Below are 21,419 nucleotides of genomic sequence, written 5' to 3'. Positions count from 1 at the left end.
TGGACCCATATGTGTACAGTAGAAGAAAAGACCCTTAATAGTTTGTTCTGTTTTTACAATCTTTCACTTAAATTAATATCACTTGAACCATCCAAGTAATCCATATTTTCAGTGCTATGATTTTGACTTGTTCAATTAACTCCATTACGGTAAACAAATTTCTGATAATTGTATCGTGTAACAAGTCTGTAATTGTAAAATATTCCTTTAATTTACACATCTTATTGTCTGTTGCTAACATAGGTTAAATTAATCCTTGAGACCTACAAGTTATCATTATTGTTTCCAAAACCTAGTACATATATCTAGAAATAAAATGTTGACATACTATCGTCTGACATATTCTTTTTCCTAGTAAAAGAAACAATGGAAAAAAATGATCAGGTGGTACATGTTGCTACATGTCTGCAGCATTATGCCCCAGTGCTAGATGCCGCTGTAAACTGCCACACTGCATAAATGGTAGCGATACGACTAAAATATTGCAAAGCTACATTAAAAATCCAAATCACACACACATACAAATAGGTGTTAAATAAAAAAAAGACAGTGTGTGCTGTGTTCTGAGAAATACAGCATCTTGCATGATTCAGGTTCTTTACAAGTTTTACAAGTAATTTAGAGACCGCTCTAATTTTGCATTGATCATTTTATTATACATGCATCTATATCTTATACAACAACTGTATATACTCAGTTAAAAGAGTCCAGCTGCAAATGACCTAGTCCCTGATCTGTCATAGCATAATGTGCAGGCATATCAAGGTCTGTGTTGTTTGTTCTACTGGTTACACCTTGCGAACTGCACAAACTCATAACTAATACGTTATATGATGGCAGATCTGGGCCTGTGCAGTTTGCAGTTGGATTTTACTTATAAACAGGTATATATGGTAGATATTACATGGCAAAACCTCCACAAATACACATTTTAATGTTATCATTTTTGTAGCTGAAAAATGAGTACAGAGATGAGTATCAAAGAAATGGCCGTCCTGTCAGCAGAACTGATGCAATTGAAGAGCTCCGAAATGCTTTTGATTTGGCAGAAAGGTCATGTCCGGGAATTGGAGATGATTTTGTCACTGGAGTCCTTGGGAAGCTGGGCACTTATTCCATGAAAGAATCGGATGTATGGAAAGCAGTTGATAAATTAAAAAGGTATGCCACCTAGATTTTAAATGAACCTTTAAGATTTTAGAATCTGGATAAAAATGTTAGCATTATCTTGTACATTTTTTGTAGGACTTGCATTAACATGTTAAGACACAGGTGTCACATTTCTGGTGGCATCAACATTTTTATCAGCAATCTTGAAAGTTTTATTTAGTGCTGATGTTAAAGTTTCTGCAGTGGAGTGCACAAGTGATACATTAACATGTGGATGCAGGTGATAACGTGTTTTTTGAAGCACTTTTTAATAATTCTGTAGTATTACTTAATATTAGCCAGGTTATGATAATTCATGCACATGTTATTTGCATTGGGGGAGGTATATTGCCTAGGTTAGAAGAGTCCCTCAGTACCAAATGAATAGGTAATGTAGCTGACAGCAAACATTGTTATATGATTTGCAAAACCATGTTTTAAGTTAAGACCCAACTATTTCAGAAGAAAGTAAGAAGGGGGAGAGGGATGACATTCACACATAATATGTTGTTGAAGTCTTTTTGGCAAGTAAAGAAATCTGTGCTAGATATACCCTTTTTCCCCTCCAAGAGTTATTTAGGTACAGCATATGTATCAGAAATTACCAGTACACATCTTTTTCTTTAACCCAACTTGCAGCTTGAACATTTATGTCAGTATTTTCCAGAGTTGTACAAATGCAGTTAACATTGTTTTTATAGGGAGAGCTTATGGAATAAATTAATTTGCATCAAATATGAGTGATGCAAACTGAATTTGTTTTTTGTTGTTTTGTATCAGAAACTAAGAAGTTTATGATATTATGGATACTCTGGTCACACCTTGCTTTTATGCCTCAAGCTGCACGAAGACATTCTTCACCTTACCATTTGATTGAAATAATGACACTGGTCGCATGCATTTTCTGATATTCTGAGATCTGTCATTGACTTATTGGAAAATGTCCTGTGACTAATTTAAAATGAAATTTCATAATTGTGTTGGTGACACATTGATACAGTGCAACCCCGCTAAAACGCGAATTCGGATATAACACGGTCGTGGCGTGTCTCCCGAAATTTCTTATATTCATTCGCACATGAAAAAACATTTTTTTCCTAAGTACATGAAACAGTGTATTAAAAAATGTATTATCATTATGAGGAAGAGATCACTTATGAATTCTAATTTATTATGATTGTGGCGTGGTTTCTGAACTTTTAAATACATGTGTATGTTTCTCGTCCGGGAATTTTTTTATTTTTTTTAAGTACGAGGAATAGTGTGTAAAACGTTTATTATCATTCTGGGAATAGAGTTCGCATATGAATTTTATTATAATACAATTGTGGCGTAGCTTCTGAAATTTGTAACAATATCACCAGGTTCCTGAAGTGTTCTGCCAAAATAAACATTTTCGGAAATGCTGCTTTTCTTACAAGTACATGTTACTTATTATTGGTCCATGAGTAAAGTCAGTAAGTTGTTCTTGTGATTGTCTTGAATTAATTCTGTATACAATCGTTGCTCAAACAATAGCCAGCATGTATTTCTTCTTTAACTGCATACAAAACCAAGCATCATATATAATGCGGTGGTTGATAAAAGATTCTCACAATTTAATAAACATTAAAGAAATGAAAGCCGCCAACATGTTTGCTGGGCTTGGCGATTTTTTTCAGATGCAATCAGTTGACCTGTAAAAAATGCCCGCTTTATTAGCTGGAAATTGAAAGGGTATGAAATTGTACATGCATTCAGCTTTAAAAAATTTTTTTTTATAAAAGTGACTCGTGGTCATTGCAGGCCTACTGCACTTAGTTATTGGGTTTTATATGTGTACGGGGTTTACTTATGAACTCGTTATTAATTTCCTATTTTTTTATTTAAAAAATATTTTACCGTTATGGAAGTGCAAGTTCACAAATGCAATTCATTCTTCTCACTTTGCGCAACAAACAAATTATTATCATTTCGGGGAAGAGATTGTGTATGAATTTGAGTATAATACGATATAGAATACGATCGTGGTGTGGTTCCTGAAATTTTAAATAATGTACGTGTATTTTTCTCGTACCAGGGAAAATACTTTTTTTTAAGGCATGAGAAATAGTGTTTTACATGTTTATTATCATTTTGAGAAGAGTTCGAGTATGAATTCAAATAGAATATGATCGTGGCTTGGCTTCTGAAATTTAACAATTTCACCAGGTTCTTGAAGTGTTATGCCAAAATAAACATTATCAGAAATGTTGCTTGTTGCTGATCCATTGATCCATAGCTGGAAATTGAAAGGGTATGAAATTATACGTGCATTCAGCTTTAAAAAAAAATAATTTAAAAGTGACTCGTGGCCATTGCAGGCCTACTGCACTTAGTTCTCGAGTTTTACATGGGTATGGTGTTTGTTTATGAACTCATTATTAATTTCCTTTTTTATTGTTTTTTTTAAATATTTTACCATTATGGGAAAGCTAGTTCACAAACAAGTCGTTCTCTGCACTTTGCGCAATGATTAGTATAGTAGTTTTCACATATTTCTTTCTATATTCACAAAATCTGAAGTAAAAGTTTATGCACGCTGAAAGCATGTGTTGTCTGGTAATTATTCTTGTTGTAGTTGTTCAGACGAATAGGCGTACAAGCGTTAATTGTTGGAAATTTGCATGGATAAATGTACACGGAAACGCATCTGAGAAAACATTAGCAGTATGAAATTTGTACTGACACCATTCATAGACCCTGGAACTGTACATGTGCTTCGTCTTTCTTAACTAAATTTTGCTGTTAATTTTTCCCATTGAATTCAGACACATAATGATGTGTGAAAAATTTATTGAATAGTTTACATATGTATGCAGTTTTTACAATGGAATTACATATTTTATGGATTAATTTCAAGTCCCGACGGTACAATATCAGACGGCAAGTAAATGGTGTTAATACTCTGTTCATGCTATATATTAAACGTTGAATTCAGACACAATGATCTGGGAAAAAGTATTAAATATTGTACGTCTGTGTGCCATTTTTCAATGGAATTACATGCATTATAGATGAAATGAATGCCATGATGGCACGATAGTAAACGGTATTTATACCCTATTCATCATATACATTAGGCATGAACACAGTGAGTTGTTCTCTGAAAAAAGTAAAATACTTTAAAACCCCGCATAAACGCGACCCCGATATTAACGCGATCCAATTTTGTGGACCCAATTATCACATTATAGTGGGGTTCAACTGTGCTTTCTAGACAAGGTATCAGGTGAACCAAGCGTGCCCTCATGAATTACCTTACTTGAGGAAATTTGATTGGTTAGGCCTAAAGTAATGTATTGATTTGGTTCCATGCACACACAAACAAAATCAACAAAATGGGTTTAACAGTTGGAATAAAATGTTTTTTACTCTTTTTTTTGTCTGTTTTTGTTTCCTCTGTTTACCGAAATTGCACCAAGTTTGCATGGCCTCATTACTCGAGAACACAATTTTATACAAGTTTCATGTGTGTTATATAATTTCTTGAATAATTTGTTTTATTCAGATATAACTTGCTATAAATTTGAAAGGGACCATACAAAGGTAGTCGTCATTGAATTGGGTTTCCAGTCTATGTCTGGTAGTCACTAAAACTGTTGAGCATGATGATGTCTAATACTGTCTACAAAATGAATGAAATCCAGACAGGTGGCAACATTCAGAAAATCCAGAGTTTGTTTTCTTTGTTTGTTGTTGCATTCTTGTTTTTTCTTATTGGGAACTTTTTTATATGGTCAGCAGGTAGTAATTATGGTCCAATGGAAACAAGGCTATTTTGAGTTCAAGTTGTAATATACCTGGCCTGTTGTCCATTCATTAGCACAGGTTTGTTATTGCTACTCTTCTTAAAACTTGGAAGATTGCCATGAAACTTTACATATCATACATTCATCCCATGGTCTAGTTGGTCCAAAATGAAAATTGTGCTGCTCCAACACCCAACATCTTGAAAATATTTTTGATGCTCACCTACTGACTGGATGTTCATATCAGCATGAGGTTTTCACTAAAAGACTTATGATGATGTCTAGATTATCCCAAATGAAAATGGTGCCTAACTTACATCTAATATATCACCATAGTGGCCATACTGAAAACTCCATATGGATGGTCAACTCAACATAAGGTTTTCAATTAAAGACTTCTTTGATGTCTAGTTGGTCCTAAGCTTACCCATTGCTTCCCTTGGGTTCATCCCAGAGTCCTACTGGTCACTATGCATAGCATATTGTGTGATGAAAAATTAATTTAAACCATACAAGACCCAAAAACCTTAAGTGAAAATGGTGCCAATCTGACATCCAATATGGCCATCTTGAAATTCTTGTTATTACTACTACTCCTCCTTCATAACTGATCATATGATCATGGGGTTTTCACAAAAGGAATTTTTATAGTGCCTGGTTGGTTCTAAATGAAAATGGTGCCAGTCTGGATAGTTGATCATTATGACATAATTTTTTTACCAATAGACTTCCAATGATGCCTACTTTGCCCTTAACAAAACTGGTGCCAGTTTGACATCGAACATGTCCACCACAGCAGCTAATTTGAAAATCGTATCGCTGAAGAACATATAAAAGAGATGGTTTTTACACTAAGCAGTTAATCAAGAGTTGGTCTTAACTTGAATTCTATAAATTATTTTTTGACTGGTACATTGTCAGTTACTTCATGGGGCTTTTGATGTTCATAATCTGTAAGGAAATTTAATGTTAACGAAATTTTGTTTTTGCCTTTATCTGGTAATGGCTACATAAATGTAAATCATGTTGCCTGATATTTGGTTTCTCTCTCTTTCAGGCCTTCCATGAACATTAGTTAGTCTACCAGAGAAGACGGAAATTGTTTGCCATTTCAGTAATTCTCATGACTAAAGCAATTCATATCTTATGGACTTCACTTCACATTCCCAGGAGAAAAATACATGAGTGACATGTTTTTGGTCTTTAAATATTCATACTGGACTAGATACGAAGCAGCCATCTCTATTCCAGACTGTGAAGAAGATGGAAATCTGTTTTCTGATAGATGGGTGCATGGTTTTTTACATAAACATACACCAGTCCAGAATGTGACTGTGTACATTATGGGAGTCTGTTTTCTGATAGAATGATTTGTTTCTTATGCATACCAGTCTAGAACCAGGAATGAAGAATGTATTTGCTGTGAAATGGCATATGCCATTGATCTTCCATGGTGATGAATGCAACTTCGAACTCAGTTCCATATCTCCAGGAGAAACTGTATAACTTATCCATATAAATCATCACTTCCAAGATGTCATCCCATAACCTCATAAGATGGGTAACCTTGTTCCTGGATCAGTTTTCTTGGAATATGTAACCAATATATTCACACATTTACAGTCATATACAGCTTTGATTTGAAATACTAAATAATATGAAAATCTAACTGGTGCAAACATACTAGATCTTTTTTTAATGTTATTTCATTGTTGACTTATCATTGTCTAGACGTGTTCTGTCTAAATGTGCATTATCAATATCTAACGGAAAATCATAGACCCATTGCACACAAAGCTCTGGTCCTGTTTTTATAAAATGTCTCAACATTGATTTAAAAAGTCACTTAAATGTGAAATTTACTAATTAAGATATTATTGAGATACTACACTTAACTTTGCCTTTCTAAACATTTACTGAGGGGCAACATTCTGTGTTTATACTTGTGTTGAGAAATTTTGTGAAAGTGTGATCAGGGACTATGCAGTTTGCTTGAAATAGTAATCAGAATAAACGGTGTAGATTGTGAATTATCCTTGGATTACCTGATGACAGAATTGGCTCTGTGCAGTCAGTGGTTGTGTGCTTGCTACTTTTATGAGTAAATAATATAATGCTTGTAAAAGGCAGTCTTTACTTTTACAAAACTAGTTCTATGCAAAATTAAAAACTACTAGTAACAGTTATAGTCTTGCAACATCATTTAAAGTTTGTGTGTAAACCAAAAACACAAAGTACTGCTCAAGTTTCCATGCTTCAGATTTTAATTTGAATTAAGATATGTAATTTCAACAGTTTTTAATTTGTATTGTTAAGATTATGCGCACAAAAGGGTTTCATAACCAGTGCATTCTATGGCAAACTTCAGCAGTATATTAATGGCTTATTCATGATTATTTTAAGCATGAAACTCTACTCCAGGACTTTAAATTGGACTTTTTACTTGGATAAAATTTATATATTTGTAGTGAAGTAAACAAAAGTATTGGATGTTGAATTTTTTGTCACTAACATTTTTTAAAGGATTTGGGTCATTGCTATAGTTAAAGGAGTTTTTCCAATTGGGTATAGACATGCTATGTATCTGGTATAATGAAAGGGGATAGAGGTCTTTTTTTTCTTCTTTCTTTCTTTCTTTTGTTGGTTTTAACGGTGCTTTAAACACATTAATGGCTAAGTAATGTCTAGAAAATTGGAGCCAAGTGCTTTTCCCAAAGACATACCAAGACATGCAGATGACATACCATTATTCTTATCTATGGATTGGATGCAGCTCCTATACATGCTGAGTGAACCAACAAGGTCTAACTATGTTTTCAAAGTCAGCATCTAGCATAGCAATTTCTTTTTTTCAAAAAAATATTTTCCTGTCTGCTTCAGGCGAAAATTGTATAGTTTGCCTTTTTGATACTCAGAAAATTGTATTTGAAGAACAAATGAATGAGTTAGCTTGTTACTTAGGAAAACAAGCTCAGTTTAATATATTTTGTGAATTGTTGATCCTTTTCTGTTGATTCATTTTTATGAGTGACTGGGTTTTGTATAAGAGTGTAATACACTAGTGTTTGAATCGTTGTTAGTAATTTAGATGGAAATGAAAGGCATACCTGATCTAAACTTATATTAACTGTGATTGAATGTTACTGACAAGTCTCTATATTACCTTATCAAGTGTATGATACGTATGTATCGTACAAGTCTGGTTAAATTATAAGTCTGGTTGAACTATACACATATATCATATATACTCACTTATAAGTGGAGTCCATGTGTAAACTCTGATCTACCATTGCATAACACCCCAGCAGATAAGTGTCTTTTGCTTATTCTGTTAATCACTCAAAAGAAGCTGCATAGACACTAACACATTGTTGGTGCAGTTTTAATTGAACTCAACTTAAAAGTAAGTACATACGGTAAGTGTAAATGGTGTAGACCCAAATTACCCATAATGCATCAGAATCTATTCTTTTTGGTAGAAAGAATTTTAAAATTGAACTTCATGAAAGGCTTTAGTGAAAATAAAGGGCAGTGTATAATTGATTCTTAAGTGTGTAATCTATTTTTAAGCTTCATAACTTTGTGTATCATGTACAATATCAAGATCAATACTAATATTTGCAGATATAAAATAATATTGACTCTTGAGTAACAAATTAAATATTGTAACCCTTATTTTCAAACCTTGTTCAAGTACAGAAGAACAGGGCATAAATACATAAGCAGTTCCTTTTTAGTGTTATGAACAACTTTTGTTCCTAAATGTTTGTTAAAAAAGCTTAGTCAGATTTTGTAATTTCAGAAAAATTAATCGATAGACCCTATCCCAGTGTGTGATCGCAGTCTACACTGCTGTTGATGCTTATTCTACATATAGTTAGATATAAATTTTACACAGATTAGAACGGGTTTTTGGAAGGTACTTGAGCTTAGTATGATCCATCCTGTCCTCATTTCTTTTTCAAATATTATTTAAGCAGGGAGATCAGAACCCCAAAAAATGAAGATTAGAATAGGCAAGGTAATGCTTTTATTATTTTAACATCATCATTATTGTGAATGGTAGGGGTAGTATTATTTTTAATTGCATTCAACTTTTGACTCCATTGCAGAATGGACTAATTACTAAACAAGGTATAAAATAGGTCACTGTGATCTCCCAAGGCCACAATAATATAAAATTTGGTCCAGTGTACATTTCCCCCCCCACCACCAAATGTATAATATCCAACTACAAACAGCAGATTCCCTGATCTAATGGCACTTTATGTAATGGGAAGTCAGGGATATTATTCTCTTGGCGGGGAATAGATGAACAATATGGCAAGCAGGAAAGGACATCTCCAAGTACATTCTTAATACCAAGTTTGGGACAGAAATTAAAATAATCTTTTGAATATGGGTGTTTGTGTTATGCATCTATATCTTACCTAATTTCTGAACAAAGTTTTTGATGTACATTTAGTGTTACCTCATTATTTCTGTGTAGTCCGAAAGGATAGTTATACATTCAAATTATTCCTGAATCATTCCATCACTTAAGTTGGTCTTCATTGTCTATTTTAAATGACTCTGTATAATTATGCGTAACAATTGACTTTTGGATAAAACCTTGTTATCAGGTTGTTTTTTATTTTTGTCCTTTCAAGTAGAATGGATTGTTAATACTATCATGTGATGCTTCCATTTTGTTTTGGGATAGTCAATTGCATAACTGACAAGTCACCTGAGCCAAGTTAAGCACATCATTTTCTATTTAAATTTTAAAAAATCCTTTTTAATTTGTGACATTTTACTAACTTTGTTGAAAAAACTTATTAATGAAATATGAAAATTTCACAAAAAAATTATGTTGTCAAAAAAAACGGATAAGTCGGTGTCATGCAGGTTTTTAATGATCATTGAAATACACTATATTCAAGTCGTGCGAACCTGGCACTTCAGGATCAATTTTCTCTAAACTTTTTGAGCATGAAATTTGAGCACAGGTTCAAAACCTTCATATGAAAAATGATAACGAGTGTAAGTTTTTGTATTTGAAATCATACATTAAATCATATTAGTAGAGTAACATTCATTAAAAGGATTGGAAATTTTGTGATTTATTGTCCTTGTTATTAAACTTAAAGAAGTTTTCTGACTTGGAGCATAAGTTTGAGTTTCATGCTCAGTAAGTGAGCATTGATAGACCATTAAAATATTAGTCCAAGGGAGAAAAGTTGGATACCCACCAAGGACAGTTGCCATGGTATGTCCTTGAGAAAGGCATTTAGATCCCATTTCCTTAGCATGATATAGCCAGTGATATGTAAAAAGTGCTTGTTAAAACCAGTCAACCAACCTCATGCTCAGAATGCTTCAAGAATATGGGGCCAGGTTTGATTACATAATGATTCAGTTATACCTCAGCTTGGGACTGGTTAGCAGTCCATTGGATTTTTGAATAATTTATTATTAACATCTATGGCAGGTAGGTGGTGCTTAATTATTACTTCATTTAAAGACGATGTAAAATTAGGGGAAAAAAAAGAACAGTTTGAAGTGTGAAACTAATGTAGAAAGGAGTTAAAATTTAGAGTACGCCTTCCATAATCTTTACATGTAATCTATATCAACTGTACATTTTTTTTCAATGGCATCAGATTACATTTGTTTTGTCACAAGATTTACAACTATTAAACTCTGCAGCAAGAAATGTTGGCCACCACATTGGAATTTTTCTTGAACTAATTCTTTACCTAACTCAAGATCAGTCTTGTCAACTTGCATGCAAAAATTATATTTCATAATTTTATACTGTGCCTCCTACAGGAAGTATTTTACTATGAGGACCCAATGCTTGAATATTTGTGACTACAAACATTCCACCTCAAGGCTTTTCCATTTGAACATACATGGTACCCAGGGAGGGCAAGTTTTGTATAAATGAATGCCAGGGTACTATGATTACTTGAAAAGTTCATATAAAAATTATATATAAGTCTCAGTTGCATATATGGGTGATTACTCCACATTCAGTATACCTTCCCTGGGTCCCATGTATATTTTACTGGAAGTCATCTATAAAGTTTAAGGACTGGCATAAACCAGTTCAATTTTATAGCTTCAGATTATGTAGGTTTTTTAAAAAAAAATGACAAACTTCATCTAGAATGCAGCTTTCATCACAAGCTAGTGAGTACTAATTTGGAATTTTTTTTGTTGTCAGCAATTTGTTTTGGTATACTTTTATTAAGTATGCAGATATTTTAGGTAAAAATATCAACTCCAGTACGTGCAAAGTCTTGTGTATACAAAATTCATTGTTTAACAAATGAGAAGAGAACTATGATGTTGTTATGAATTGATGGTGTTTGAATAATAATAACATACAGACAGTAAAGTTGTAACCTGTCTGATGTGTCACATATGGTTGCAGATTTTCATGTGGACATTACCAAGTCCATTAGTCACTGGTTATGAAAACTAAGCACTGAGTAACTGTCATTTCAACATTAATGAGTTGATTTGTTATTATCGTTAATGTTCGTATGGGTGGTTCTGTTTTACTTTTGCCATGTGATGATGGCGTTGTGTGAGATTGCATGTACAGCATGAACATGTAGAAATAGAGAAGATTTTTATTTTATTAACAGTTGACTGATGTACAGATTTATTATAGTATATTAAGATAACTTACTTGTAATTGTTATGTACCATAACTAATTGACTAATGAAGACGTTTATTTTTAAAAGTTTACTCTAAGCGTGGTCTTCGTAAAGACCGTTAAGATTAAGTATATTCAAGACCATAATCTTGATATAGTATGATATACTATATACATAATATGATTGTACAAATGGAAGGTAATGGGATGGCCTGTCTATTATTGCCCTGTAGTGGGTTTAAAAATTCTCAAGACCCAATCTGAGATTTGAGATTTTTTTTTTAAATTTGCTTAAAATTAGGATCTTGGAATTTATGGGATATTCTGGACTTCCGGATTCTTTCACTTGTATATTTAATTTCAAGCATTCCGGTGGCTAATGAACTCTAGTTTTATTTTATGCCTAACAATCTGCGAAGTAATTCAGTACAGGAGTTAACATCTTCAGGTCCATAGTCATGAAACTATCAGAGCATACAAATTAAAATGGTCTTTAGATGAGCATAAATTTGTGTTAACTGTGGAAAGTAAACTTCGAAATTTTGGTGACCTTTTTTTAGTTGGGAGGTAAGTTTTAAGCAATCAAACCATTTCAGATTTGAGTACAAGTTAAATTTTTGTCTCCACAGTAATTGGCAAGACAGGCTTGATTTTCTGATGGTGGAGATTTAACAAATGTTAATGTGCTATATTCAGCTACATTCAACTTAAACATTTTGGTATAATATTACTGTCAAAAGTTTGTACCCAGTATGCCAATATTTCTTTTGTTCAGCTTGGAGAAGCAAATATTTGCCTTGTCATATTGGCAATGACTGGTGAGACACCAGATTGCATGGTACCTTTGTTGTGCTCAAGAAGTTTCAAAACAATGGGCCAGGTTGTTTTTATTTTTTTTCTACACATGGATCACAGTATTAAATTCCAATGACAAAATCTAATACAAGATACTGTGCATACAATATTCAGAGAAAATCCATGTAAGAGTAACGAAATTTAACAAGATCCTGAAAATTCCATTGTTATAACTTACAGAATGTCAGATTTTTGAAAATTTCAGCTTATGTTTCAATTTCATACTAAAAAAAAGACTAGGGTCACACAAGTCGATTAATTCAATGCTCACAGAATACAATCAAAAATTGTATCTACCCATGTACTGAGTAGGCATAAGTGTCACAGACCTAATTCACAAACATCATGAATCTGATCCCATTGCCTTTATAATGTATGGACTAGTGGCCATTTATTTCCTTCATGGATGGAGATAATAGTTGCCATGGTTACAAGCCCCCCCCCCACATGTTGCTTAACCATAGGTATCCTGTGTAATAGTAACATTATACCAATGCCTACTGTATACATTGTTTCTTCAAGTTTGACTGGAACTATGTCAAGAAATTAGATTGATTGACATAATTTGATTGCTCATGACATTTGCTTTAGATAAGTGGCTTCACATTACAGGTTGTATTAAATTTGGAATTTCAAGCTGCTGCCTTCTCAAGTTGGTAGACAGATGTGTTAGGTAAAAACATGCCCTATCAAGTATATGACAATAAATTCAAGAACTGTTCACTAATGAACACATACTCATCTTTATGTTAAACATGTGGACTTGCATAATGCCATAGCATATGGCCATTACAGGTGTGAATACATTGTTTGTTATTTTACTTTTTGTTTAAATACTGCTAACTGGGTCAGTGCCATTATTATATTTCTAACCACGATTTAAAATGTAACTGACCACAACAACAAATGTATTAAAATCAAATTGTTAGTTTTGTATCCATGGTAGTTCTTTAAGGTCTTCATCAGTATTATAACAATTTTTCAATAAATAAATGGCTGCTCTTATACATATCTTTTTTCTTTGTTTTTGTATGCTGCAGTTCTTGGTAGATTAGTTTGCCAAATATTCCAAGACACAATAAAAGTAGGAAATCTATCAAGGCCATGACAGTGGGAAGCAAGACAAAGAGATGACTACAGTTTTGGTTAAGTTGTTCATTTGCACACATTTCACAAACCTATTAATAGATTCTCATTATACTTGGCATAAATAATTATAAAGCAAAGACAATTCCACAAGGTCATGGTGATAGTAAATTTGTTAGAAAGTATTGGTCGATTTTTTCTTCTTTCGCTGACATTTTCTAAACTCTAGTGGAATTTCAATCTTTGGATGAAATATTAAACTTAAAAAATTCATTCTCCAGTATGCGTGCTCAACCTTATGTCCTTGGGGTCAATGTCGTATGTTTTACAGTGATGCTCCATATTCGTTGTTACTAAAAATTAAAGTAATTACATTTAAAAGTAGCCCTCACACAAAGTATTAACAGGTTTTAACTGCCCCGATACATATGCAGCAGTTGTCTCTAGAGCAATGGATTTGCTAATGAAGTGATTATATTGTGGGGAATTTGGAATAGATTATGAAATGAACAGTGATCCTATTTAAGAAATTAAATGAATAATGCTACAAGTAAGGTCAAACTAGTGGGGGGGGTACATTTTTATTATGTAGTACTTTTCAGTCACCAATGTCTTGCTGACCTCTTGTAGGATGGAAGTCCCCTCATCTGTATTCATAATTTCTTCCTTCTGTTATGAGGGAAGTTTTATAACACCTAGAACAGAAAGAACACACCTGGCCTGACTCTTATTTCATTGGCTAATTCAGATTGTTCTTCCTCATTGATTTAGATCGAGCCTACACTTTGGATGGGAGGAAGGAAACTGGTGTACACTGATGTGATCTGGCACAGGTCTGGGCCACTTTCTGAGCTATCATTACATGACCTAATGAGAACATGCAAAGATTTAACATGAATAGAATATGCCCAGTAAGTGGCAATAGCCCTAACTAAACTCAATAACTTTGGAGGAATTTGTCATTTTTGCCTGAAAAGGAAACACATTTTGGGGGCTATTTCTGAACACATCCTAATACATTTACTTCCAAGATATTTCTGGTTAACCTAATGCCTAGTTGTGTTGTATCTAAACTGAGGCAAAAAAAAACTAAAATCCAGACTCAAAATCAGATTCCAACCATGGGTGAAGCTTTGGTAGAAAATAATCTGGTCCAAAACAAGTTTTTCCCTCTGTATTTTGTAGTTCAACTTGAAAGTCCAGATTATTAAATATCATCAGTCTACCTTTCTATAATACCACCCTCCTGAGTTTATCTTAAACAACCTTGATGCTACAGAGCTCGGAAGTAGGCTACCGACGATTAAACAAAGCGCCAGGGGTTATTGAGTTAATCGATTTTATTTCTCATGAGAAACGGGATTTGGACCCATGACCTCCTGCATCCAAGGCAGATGCTCTAACCATTTAATCCACCAGAGCAGACCATATTGTCATTGGAATCCCTCACACAATGACCCTGTAATTGACTGACACACTCCTGTAAGGCTACAATTACCACATGTATTTCCAAGTCGTGTATGTGGAGGTTTGTTTCTAACCAAGATCACAATCGCTGAAGGATTACCTATATGGTTCCAGGTGAGCACTATAAGTCAATTCAAACACATCAATGTACAGACAGGAGAGGGGCATGAAAAAATTGGTCCACATCAACTCAGGTGGTGATGAAAAGCAGACCTCCAGGTTTATAGGAGGAGATCCTTGTGCAGTCTCCAGTTTGCCAGAAGGAGCAATTATATGGAGAGTGAAAGTGAAATATTCTTTGGGGAACCCAGTCCACCACAGAGTTCAAGGTACCTAGTAGTAAAAGGCATAGACGAGCTGACAATGATACCTTGGCTTGGAGCCTAAAAAAAGTGACAGGCATATGTCTATCCTATCCAGTAAAACAAAACTCACCCAGGCTGGTGAGGAAGTTCATCCCAATGTATGTTTATCATGGTTTTGAATAAGCCATTAACCACAGGTCTTCTGTAAATTCCCAACCAGATCTCAGAAAAGAGGGCTAGCCAGACACCAAAAGGGATGCCAGAAAGAGAACTAAATGGCAAGAAGGCTCAAGTTCCTGACATGTACCTCCCCCTGTAAGAAAGTGGGAGGAGACTGCAGACTTTCTCCCTTTGCTTCTCTAGCAACTTATCTAGCAAGTGAAGGATGAGATAAACTTTTAGGTGTTGCTTCTGGGGCTGCATTCTTTTGAAAAAATTGGGAGGATCCAAATGAAGGACTGGATGAGCACACTTGTTTGCTTCCAGGGACCATGAGCAGCTACACGAGATTGATGTTGCTGTACACACTAATCTTTAGATGCTACTGAGACAATTATGCCTCTTAAAAGGTTGCCTTCAGAGAAACAGCCTTTTGAAGGTTCTTACTGTGATCCAGCATACCTCTGAAGTCCCCAGTGCATCATCCCTGTGGAGATGGAATAACACTGATATCGTCATGGACATAGACAAGGCAGGCTTCTCTGTTCTGGCTACAGGCTGCAGAAGTGATGCTGGATACAAATGTTTATCCATGCTATTGTCAAAGATGCTGAAAAAGATAAACATCCTAGGTTATGGTAACAAGAATGCAACTTCCGAGCCTCCACTGTCTTTACATCCCACGTCCACTTGCGATGCCCCCACATCTAAAAAACGGGGGCGCCTTAAGGGACCCTGCATGAGTGTGAACTCACAGCATGGAGGTGGGGACAGAGCACCTCTTATGCTGCTGACTGACCCAGAGAATCTCAAACTGGAGAGGATTTTCTAGCCCAAAAAGATAAAAGTCTGCTGAGAGAAGGCAGTTTTATTGCCTGGTTTTTTCTTCCTCCAATGCATCAGCTCACAGGCAGTAGGAGGCAGGTGACCTGAAAGGAGGAGGGTTCTTTTCAACTGGTTTCTCATCACTCCACCAAAACTGAAAGGACATTTTCATCCTGCACTCACTCTTAAAGGGATAAAAGACTTTCGATCTAGACATCTGTATGATAAATGAGTCTTGGAATAAGGGTAGTTTCATCAACCACACCAAGAAAGTTCTGAGATGGCCTTTACTATCAGAACTTTCAGGATGACAAACACACCTCTCATGCTTCCCAGAATTTCTAGAGGGAGAGAAATGGCCCCCTCCCTCCTTATTTGCTTGCCTCCACTTAAGCATACCAATCAGGTCAATGACCTGCAACATCCAATTTGCTTTGCGGTCAAGGAATAAGCATCCATAGCACCAAGAAGAGGAAGGATAAATTGCTTTCTCACAACCCATATGGACTGTAACAGAACATAGGAAAGGGGCAATTTCAATCCAACACCCCTGGCTAATGACAGGAATCCACTGACCAGTGTCCATAGCTGGATGACTGGTTATCAGTCAAAGGCTGCCAGGTGACAATGATCTGATGGTAGGGCTCTCATTAGAAGAAACAGACAAACTGAAATGAAAAATATTATGAAAATATTCCAATTTAGAATAAGTACTGCTGAAACAAGCACTTATAAATAATATTACAACACAACAATAAATTGTAACGCCATGCAGATACTAATAGAATATTTTATTGTAATTGATGGCAATACACAAAGGACAGCATTGCTTACCCTATGCAACAAATTACACTGCAAAGAGGACCTGTACAATAAAATTCTGGAACTAAAACAAGCCAATACTTACCTATCATCGGACAAGGAGAAGGACAATTTTTATTGAGCACCACTTAGCATGGTGTAATTAACTTAAGAGAGCAAAAATAACATTCAAATTTAGTAAAGAGGGGATTATTATTTGATCAATTTGGATGTTTAGATTAAAATGCCAGAATGCATCTTAAGAACACAAAACTAATGCAAATCTCCATAAACAAATTTTTGTATATTTGCCATGAATAACATCCAAGGAAAAGTGGAAACATAATCTGAATGGGCCTGTGAAGACTGGGTCAGTGTTCTTTTTGTTGTAGGTGTGAATGGGCCTATAACCTGGGAATTAAGACTGGGTCAGTGTTCTTTCGGTTATAGGTGTTAAGAACTTTCCTACCAACAGGAGGCAGGAATTGTGAGCTTGGGAAAGGGAACTTGCATTCTGAAAGATGTAAGCAAGGCAGTAGTTACAGGTATTGTATTAATGATACTGACATATCACATGCTCAAAATTTTTGCATTTTCAACTACATATCCAAACCTATTGGATATATTATGAAAGAAATAGATCCCTTTTAGGGTAGACTGAAGAAGCAACTATTGCATTTTTCTGGCATTCTTTACAAATGGTGAGGGACATTTCTCAATTATTTCTTTTTGTCTGAATAACATATGCCCCCAATTAAGACAAAAAACTGAGTAAAGACAGTACAAATCTGAGAAAATGTTATACATGGCATTAAAATATACTCAGATCTACATATTTTTTAACACACTTAAGTATACTATACAAGGTTTTCAGCCAACAATTATAAAATCCAAAAGCATAAAAAAAAACTGCAAGTTGTTGTAATGGCCTGAAAACCCAATCATTTAAAATGCATTCATATAAAAATTGTGAAAAAAACTTTTAATTGTCTGAAAAATATAATAATTCCAATTTTTATAAATGAAACAGATCTTCCGCAATACGATTGGCTGTAAACAAGTCACATGATACTGATCTGGAATTCTGTACACATCGATAAATTCTGGGACTACTTTCGTTTTTTATACTGTTTGCAATATAAATAAACATTGGGGCACGTCACTGTGAAACAACTGTTTCATCTTTTAAATTTTTTATTCAGCAAATAAATATAAATTACACCCTTTTTATACTTTTTCAAATATTCTTTTGTTGAAATGCATAGTTTACAATTTGGCGTTTGTCTGCTACATAGTTGCACAAAATGGCCGATTACGGTGATTTTTCACTGCTAGTTTTTTGAACAATCAGATGACAAGGAGTTAAAAGAAATAATAGCAGCAATTGAAGCAGATGAATATGGATTTGACTATAATGTGTTGGTTGTTACAAACGCTGAAAATGAAACAGAACAACAGAGATTGATAAATTCCCTCATACGGCACCCCATGACATCAGTCACTCTAGCCATACATAACAACAATAATAGCATGGAAATTGTGCCAGTCAATTTTGAGGCTGATGAGGGATATAAACCAAGATTCAAGAAATTATCTGAGGAGGACTTAAAAGCTATTGAAATAAATCAATACTCAGAGGCTACTAAACGTAAAAAAAAATGGGGTATTGACATTTTCATTGGTAATTTTTTTTACTTTATTTTAATTTTGTTTGCTTATTTAAAAAACGTGAAATGTGTGTGGATGTTGTTGGTTTGGTGAATATGACCACTTGACACTAAAATAAAAACATTTATGAGACCATTATTCAAAGACTGAATAGAGTTTTTACAAGGTAAAACTACCATCTGCATCACTGTGACTTAACACCATTGAAAAATGTATATAATAATCCATAAAGGTGATTGTTTTGCTAATTTAAATTAATTTGGATGTCTGATCCTTTATTCCTCCCAGCACTCAACTATGCAATGAAACAAAATATATGGCCGATTTTGCGAGCAACTCTACGTTTAACAACTGCACATTTAATTTCAGATTAGATAACTGAAAGTGTCTAGTTAAGTATTAACGCTAATGAAAAAGATATAAAATGTTATTCCTGTATAGGACATACTATGATAATAAAAAGAATGTTATTTTTTTATATGAAAAGAAATGTGCTGACACCACGGGTAGCCATTGCCTAAGAAGTAGAGTATGAAGTTACCAAATGAACGGAACTGTGACAGTAGTTACAATTCATTTGACATTAGATTACTGAACGGGTCTTCACAAGTATTAACACTGCTGTTATTTCTGTATACATTTTAATTAATTGTTACCTATATGTTAGTAAGGGATAGCTTCATCTTGTTCATATTTCCATGTTGTTCAATGATAAAATCCATTATGACTTAAGGTTTGATTGGAAAATTAATCTAACACACTTGTTCATTCCGTATCAGCTGTTATTATACAAGGTCATGGTCACCTGATGTAACAGATGGGACTGACTAAAACTGAACAAGAATACTGTAAATGAACTAAATGTGTTGAAACCATCGGTAGCCATTGCCTAAGATGTAAAGTATTAAGTTTCTGAATAAACGTAACTGTGACAGTAGTCAATATGTTTGTGTGATTCTGTACAGATTATGTATTATGGGGCGATGTGAAGCAACGAATGAAAGGAAAGTATGCGCATCTTAAATTGGAATGCACTGTTGATGAAATAAGTTGATTTGACAAAGGACGAAATTGAAATTCAAAAGATTAAATGATCATGGTTGGGTATTTATCGATGTGTGAATTTTACCTAATCACTCACAAAGTTAACATAAAGTCCTTCAGACTTTATTTACTTTGCGAGTGATTAGGTAAAATTTACACATCGATAAATACCCAAACATGATCATTTAACACTATAATAGTATCACGTAAAATGCATACAAATACATCTGCCAAATTTCATTTGACTCCATTGGGAAGTTAATTTATTAACAGAGATGAAACTATCATAAAAAGTCAATTTGTTTTCAAATGCATGAAAACTGAAAATTTACTGCAGTGGCTTAAAAGTTCATCTACATCCTCGTACAACCTACCTGTTAATTTCATTGCTTTTGGTTTTCTGTGTGCAATTATGCAAACAAGCTTCTCTACAAAGATGAAAGGACAAAATTAAAAAGTTTCAGAAGATTTATTATGAAACTCTCCAGTGAAATTAGACTCCAATATGTGACATTTTGTATGCAGATAGAGATTTTAATTCTGAAGTTGATAATGTTGAGGTTTAATAAGGCCCAGCAATAATTCCATATTAGAACTTGTAATGCCAAGAAAATTGATCTAACAATTTGCTGAGACTAAAACCATAGCAAAACACTACTTATTTTCTCTACTTTTCACAGAAAAGGGGGTAGGGGTATTTGGGTGCCTGTCCATCCATACATCCAGTTATCTTTTCATTACACACAATAACTATTGGATTTCAACCCAATCTGGTATGCAACCAGATTTTCATGAAACCTTTGCTGCCTCGATTGTCAGCTTCCTAAGTGATTATTCCAAGTTATTGTTGAGCATTGTAACAGCCTCTGAGTGTCTTCTTACACACAATAACTCTATTAATAATTATATCTCATCCAAATTCAGAATGTTGCATGCTACTGAGATATTGGCCAACTTCAGTTGTCACCCTTGTACATCACTGTTTAACAGAGTTACAGCCCTTGATTCTTGGAGTCGACTACTTTCTTTTCTCTAAAATAATTCCCTTGATTATAATGGGATTTATACCAAAGTTGGTATGCTGCACAATATTAATAAGACCTTGGTCATCATCGTCAGTATTCTAGGTTACAGAGTTTCAGTACCATCCCTTTATTTTGCACACAAGTATCTCTCTTACAATTTTGAAAACGATTCATTTGTCAGCTTAAATGTCTGTGTTACTTTGGCATATGGTTACCATGTAAAAATCTTTAAGCAGAGTTATGGCCCCTGATGATCAGACTTGCCAACTTTCTGTGCAGTAACTCTTTGGTATGCAACTTTATGCTGATATCTTGGCTTAGTTTGATTTGTCTGCATTTCAGATTTAGCAGAGTTGTGGTCCTTGATTTTCAGACCCATCTCTTTTGTTCTCCTAATTATAACTGGATTTAAAGAAAATGTCATTTGCAGCTCTATACAGATATATTTTAGCAGAAACTGACTATCAGCTTCTAATATCAAATTGTGTAGCACAGATGCTGAATAATGGATCCATATTTTCAATTCGGCTTTATATTGGTTGGATTACAAGTATTCTCAATCATAAGTGGGAGGGGTCCTTTAGAAATGTACCATAACTCATTTTCTATATCACCAAT

At 34.3% G+C, this 21,419-nt stretch overlaps 1 protein-coding gene across 8 annotated transcripts in view; it reads left to right on the top strand.

Annotated features, from left to right (window-relative positions):
- LOC149799417 (serine/threonine-protein kinase 24-like) overlaps positions 1-13,428 on the top strand; it is a 120,223-nt gene extending 106,795 nt beyond the window's left edge. For all 8 annotated transcript variants that reach the window (XM_089958760.1, XM_089958767.1, XM_089958762.1 and 5 more), the window contains 2 exons: positions 953-1,161; positions 5,977-13,428. In XM_089958760.1, coding sequence (XP_089814886.1) covers positions 953-1,161; positions 5,977-5,998 — 231 coding nt within the window. In that variant the 3' untranslated portion in view covers positions 5,999-13,428. The remainder of the gene's footprint in view (positions 1-952; positions 1,162-5,976) is intronic.
- The last annotated feature ends 7,991 nt before the right edge of the window (positions 13,429-21,419 follow it).

The sequence above is a fragment of the Sinohyriopsis cumingii genome, chromosome 5, assembly GCF_028554795.1.
Source record: "Sinohyriopsis cumingii isolate HCF-2022 chromosome 5, ASM2855479v2, whole genome shotgun sequence".
Taxonomy (NCBI): Eukaryota; Metazoa; Mollusca; class Bivalvia; order Unionida; family Unionidae; genus Sinohyriopsis; species Sinohyriopsis cumingii.
The sequence above is the reverse complement of the archived record's forward strand: the minus strand, read 5'-3'. Positions and strand labels throughout refer to the sequence as shown.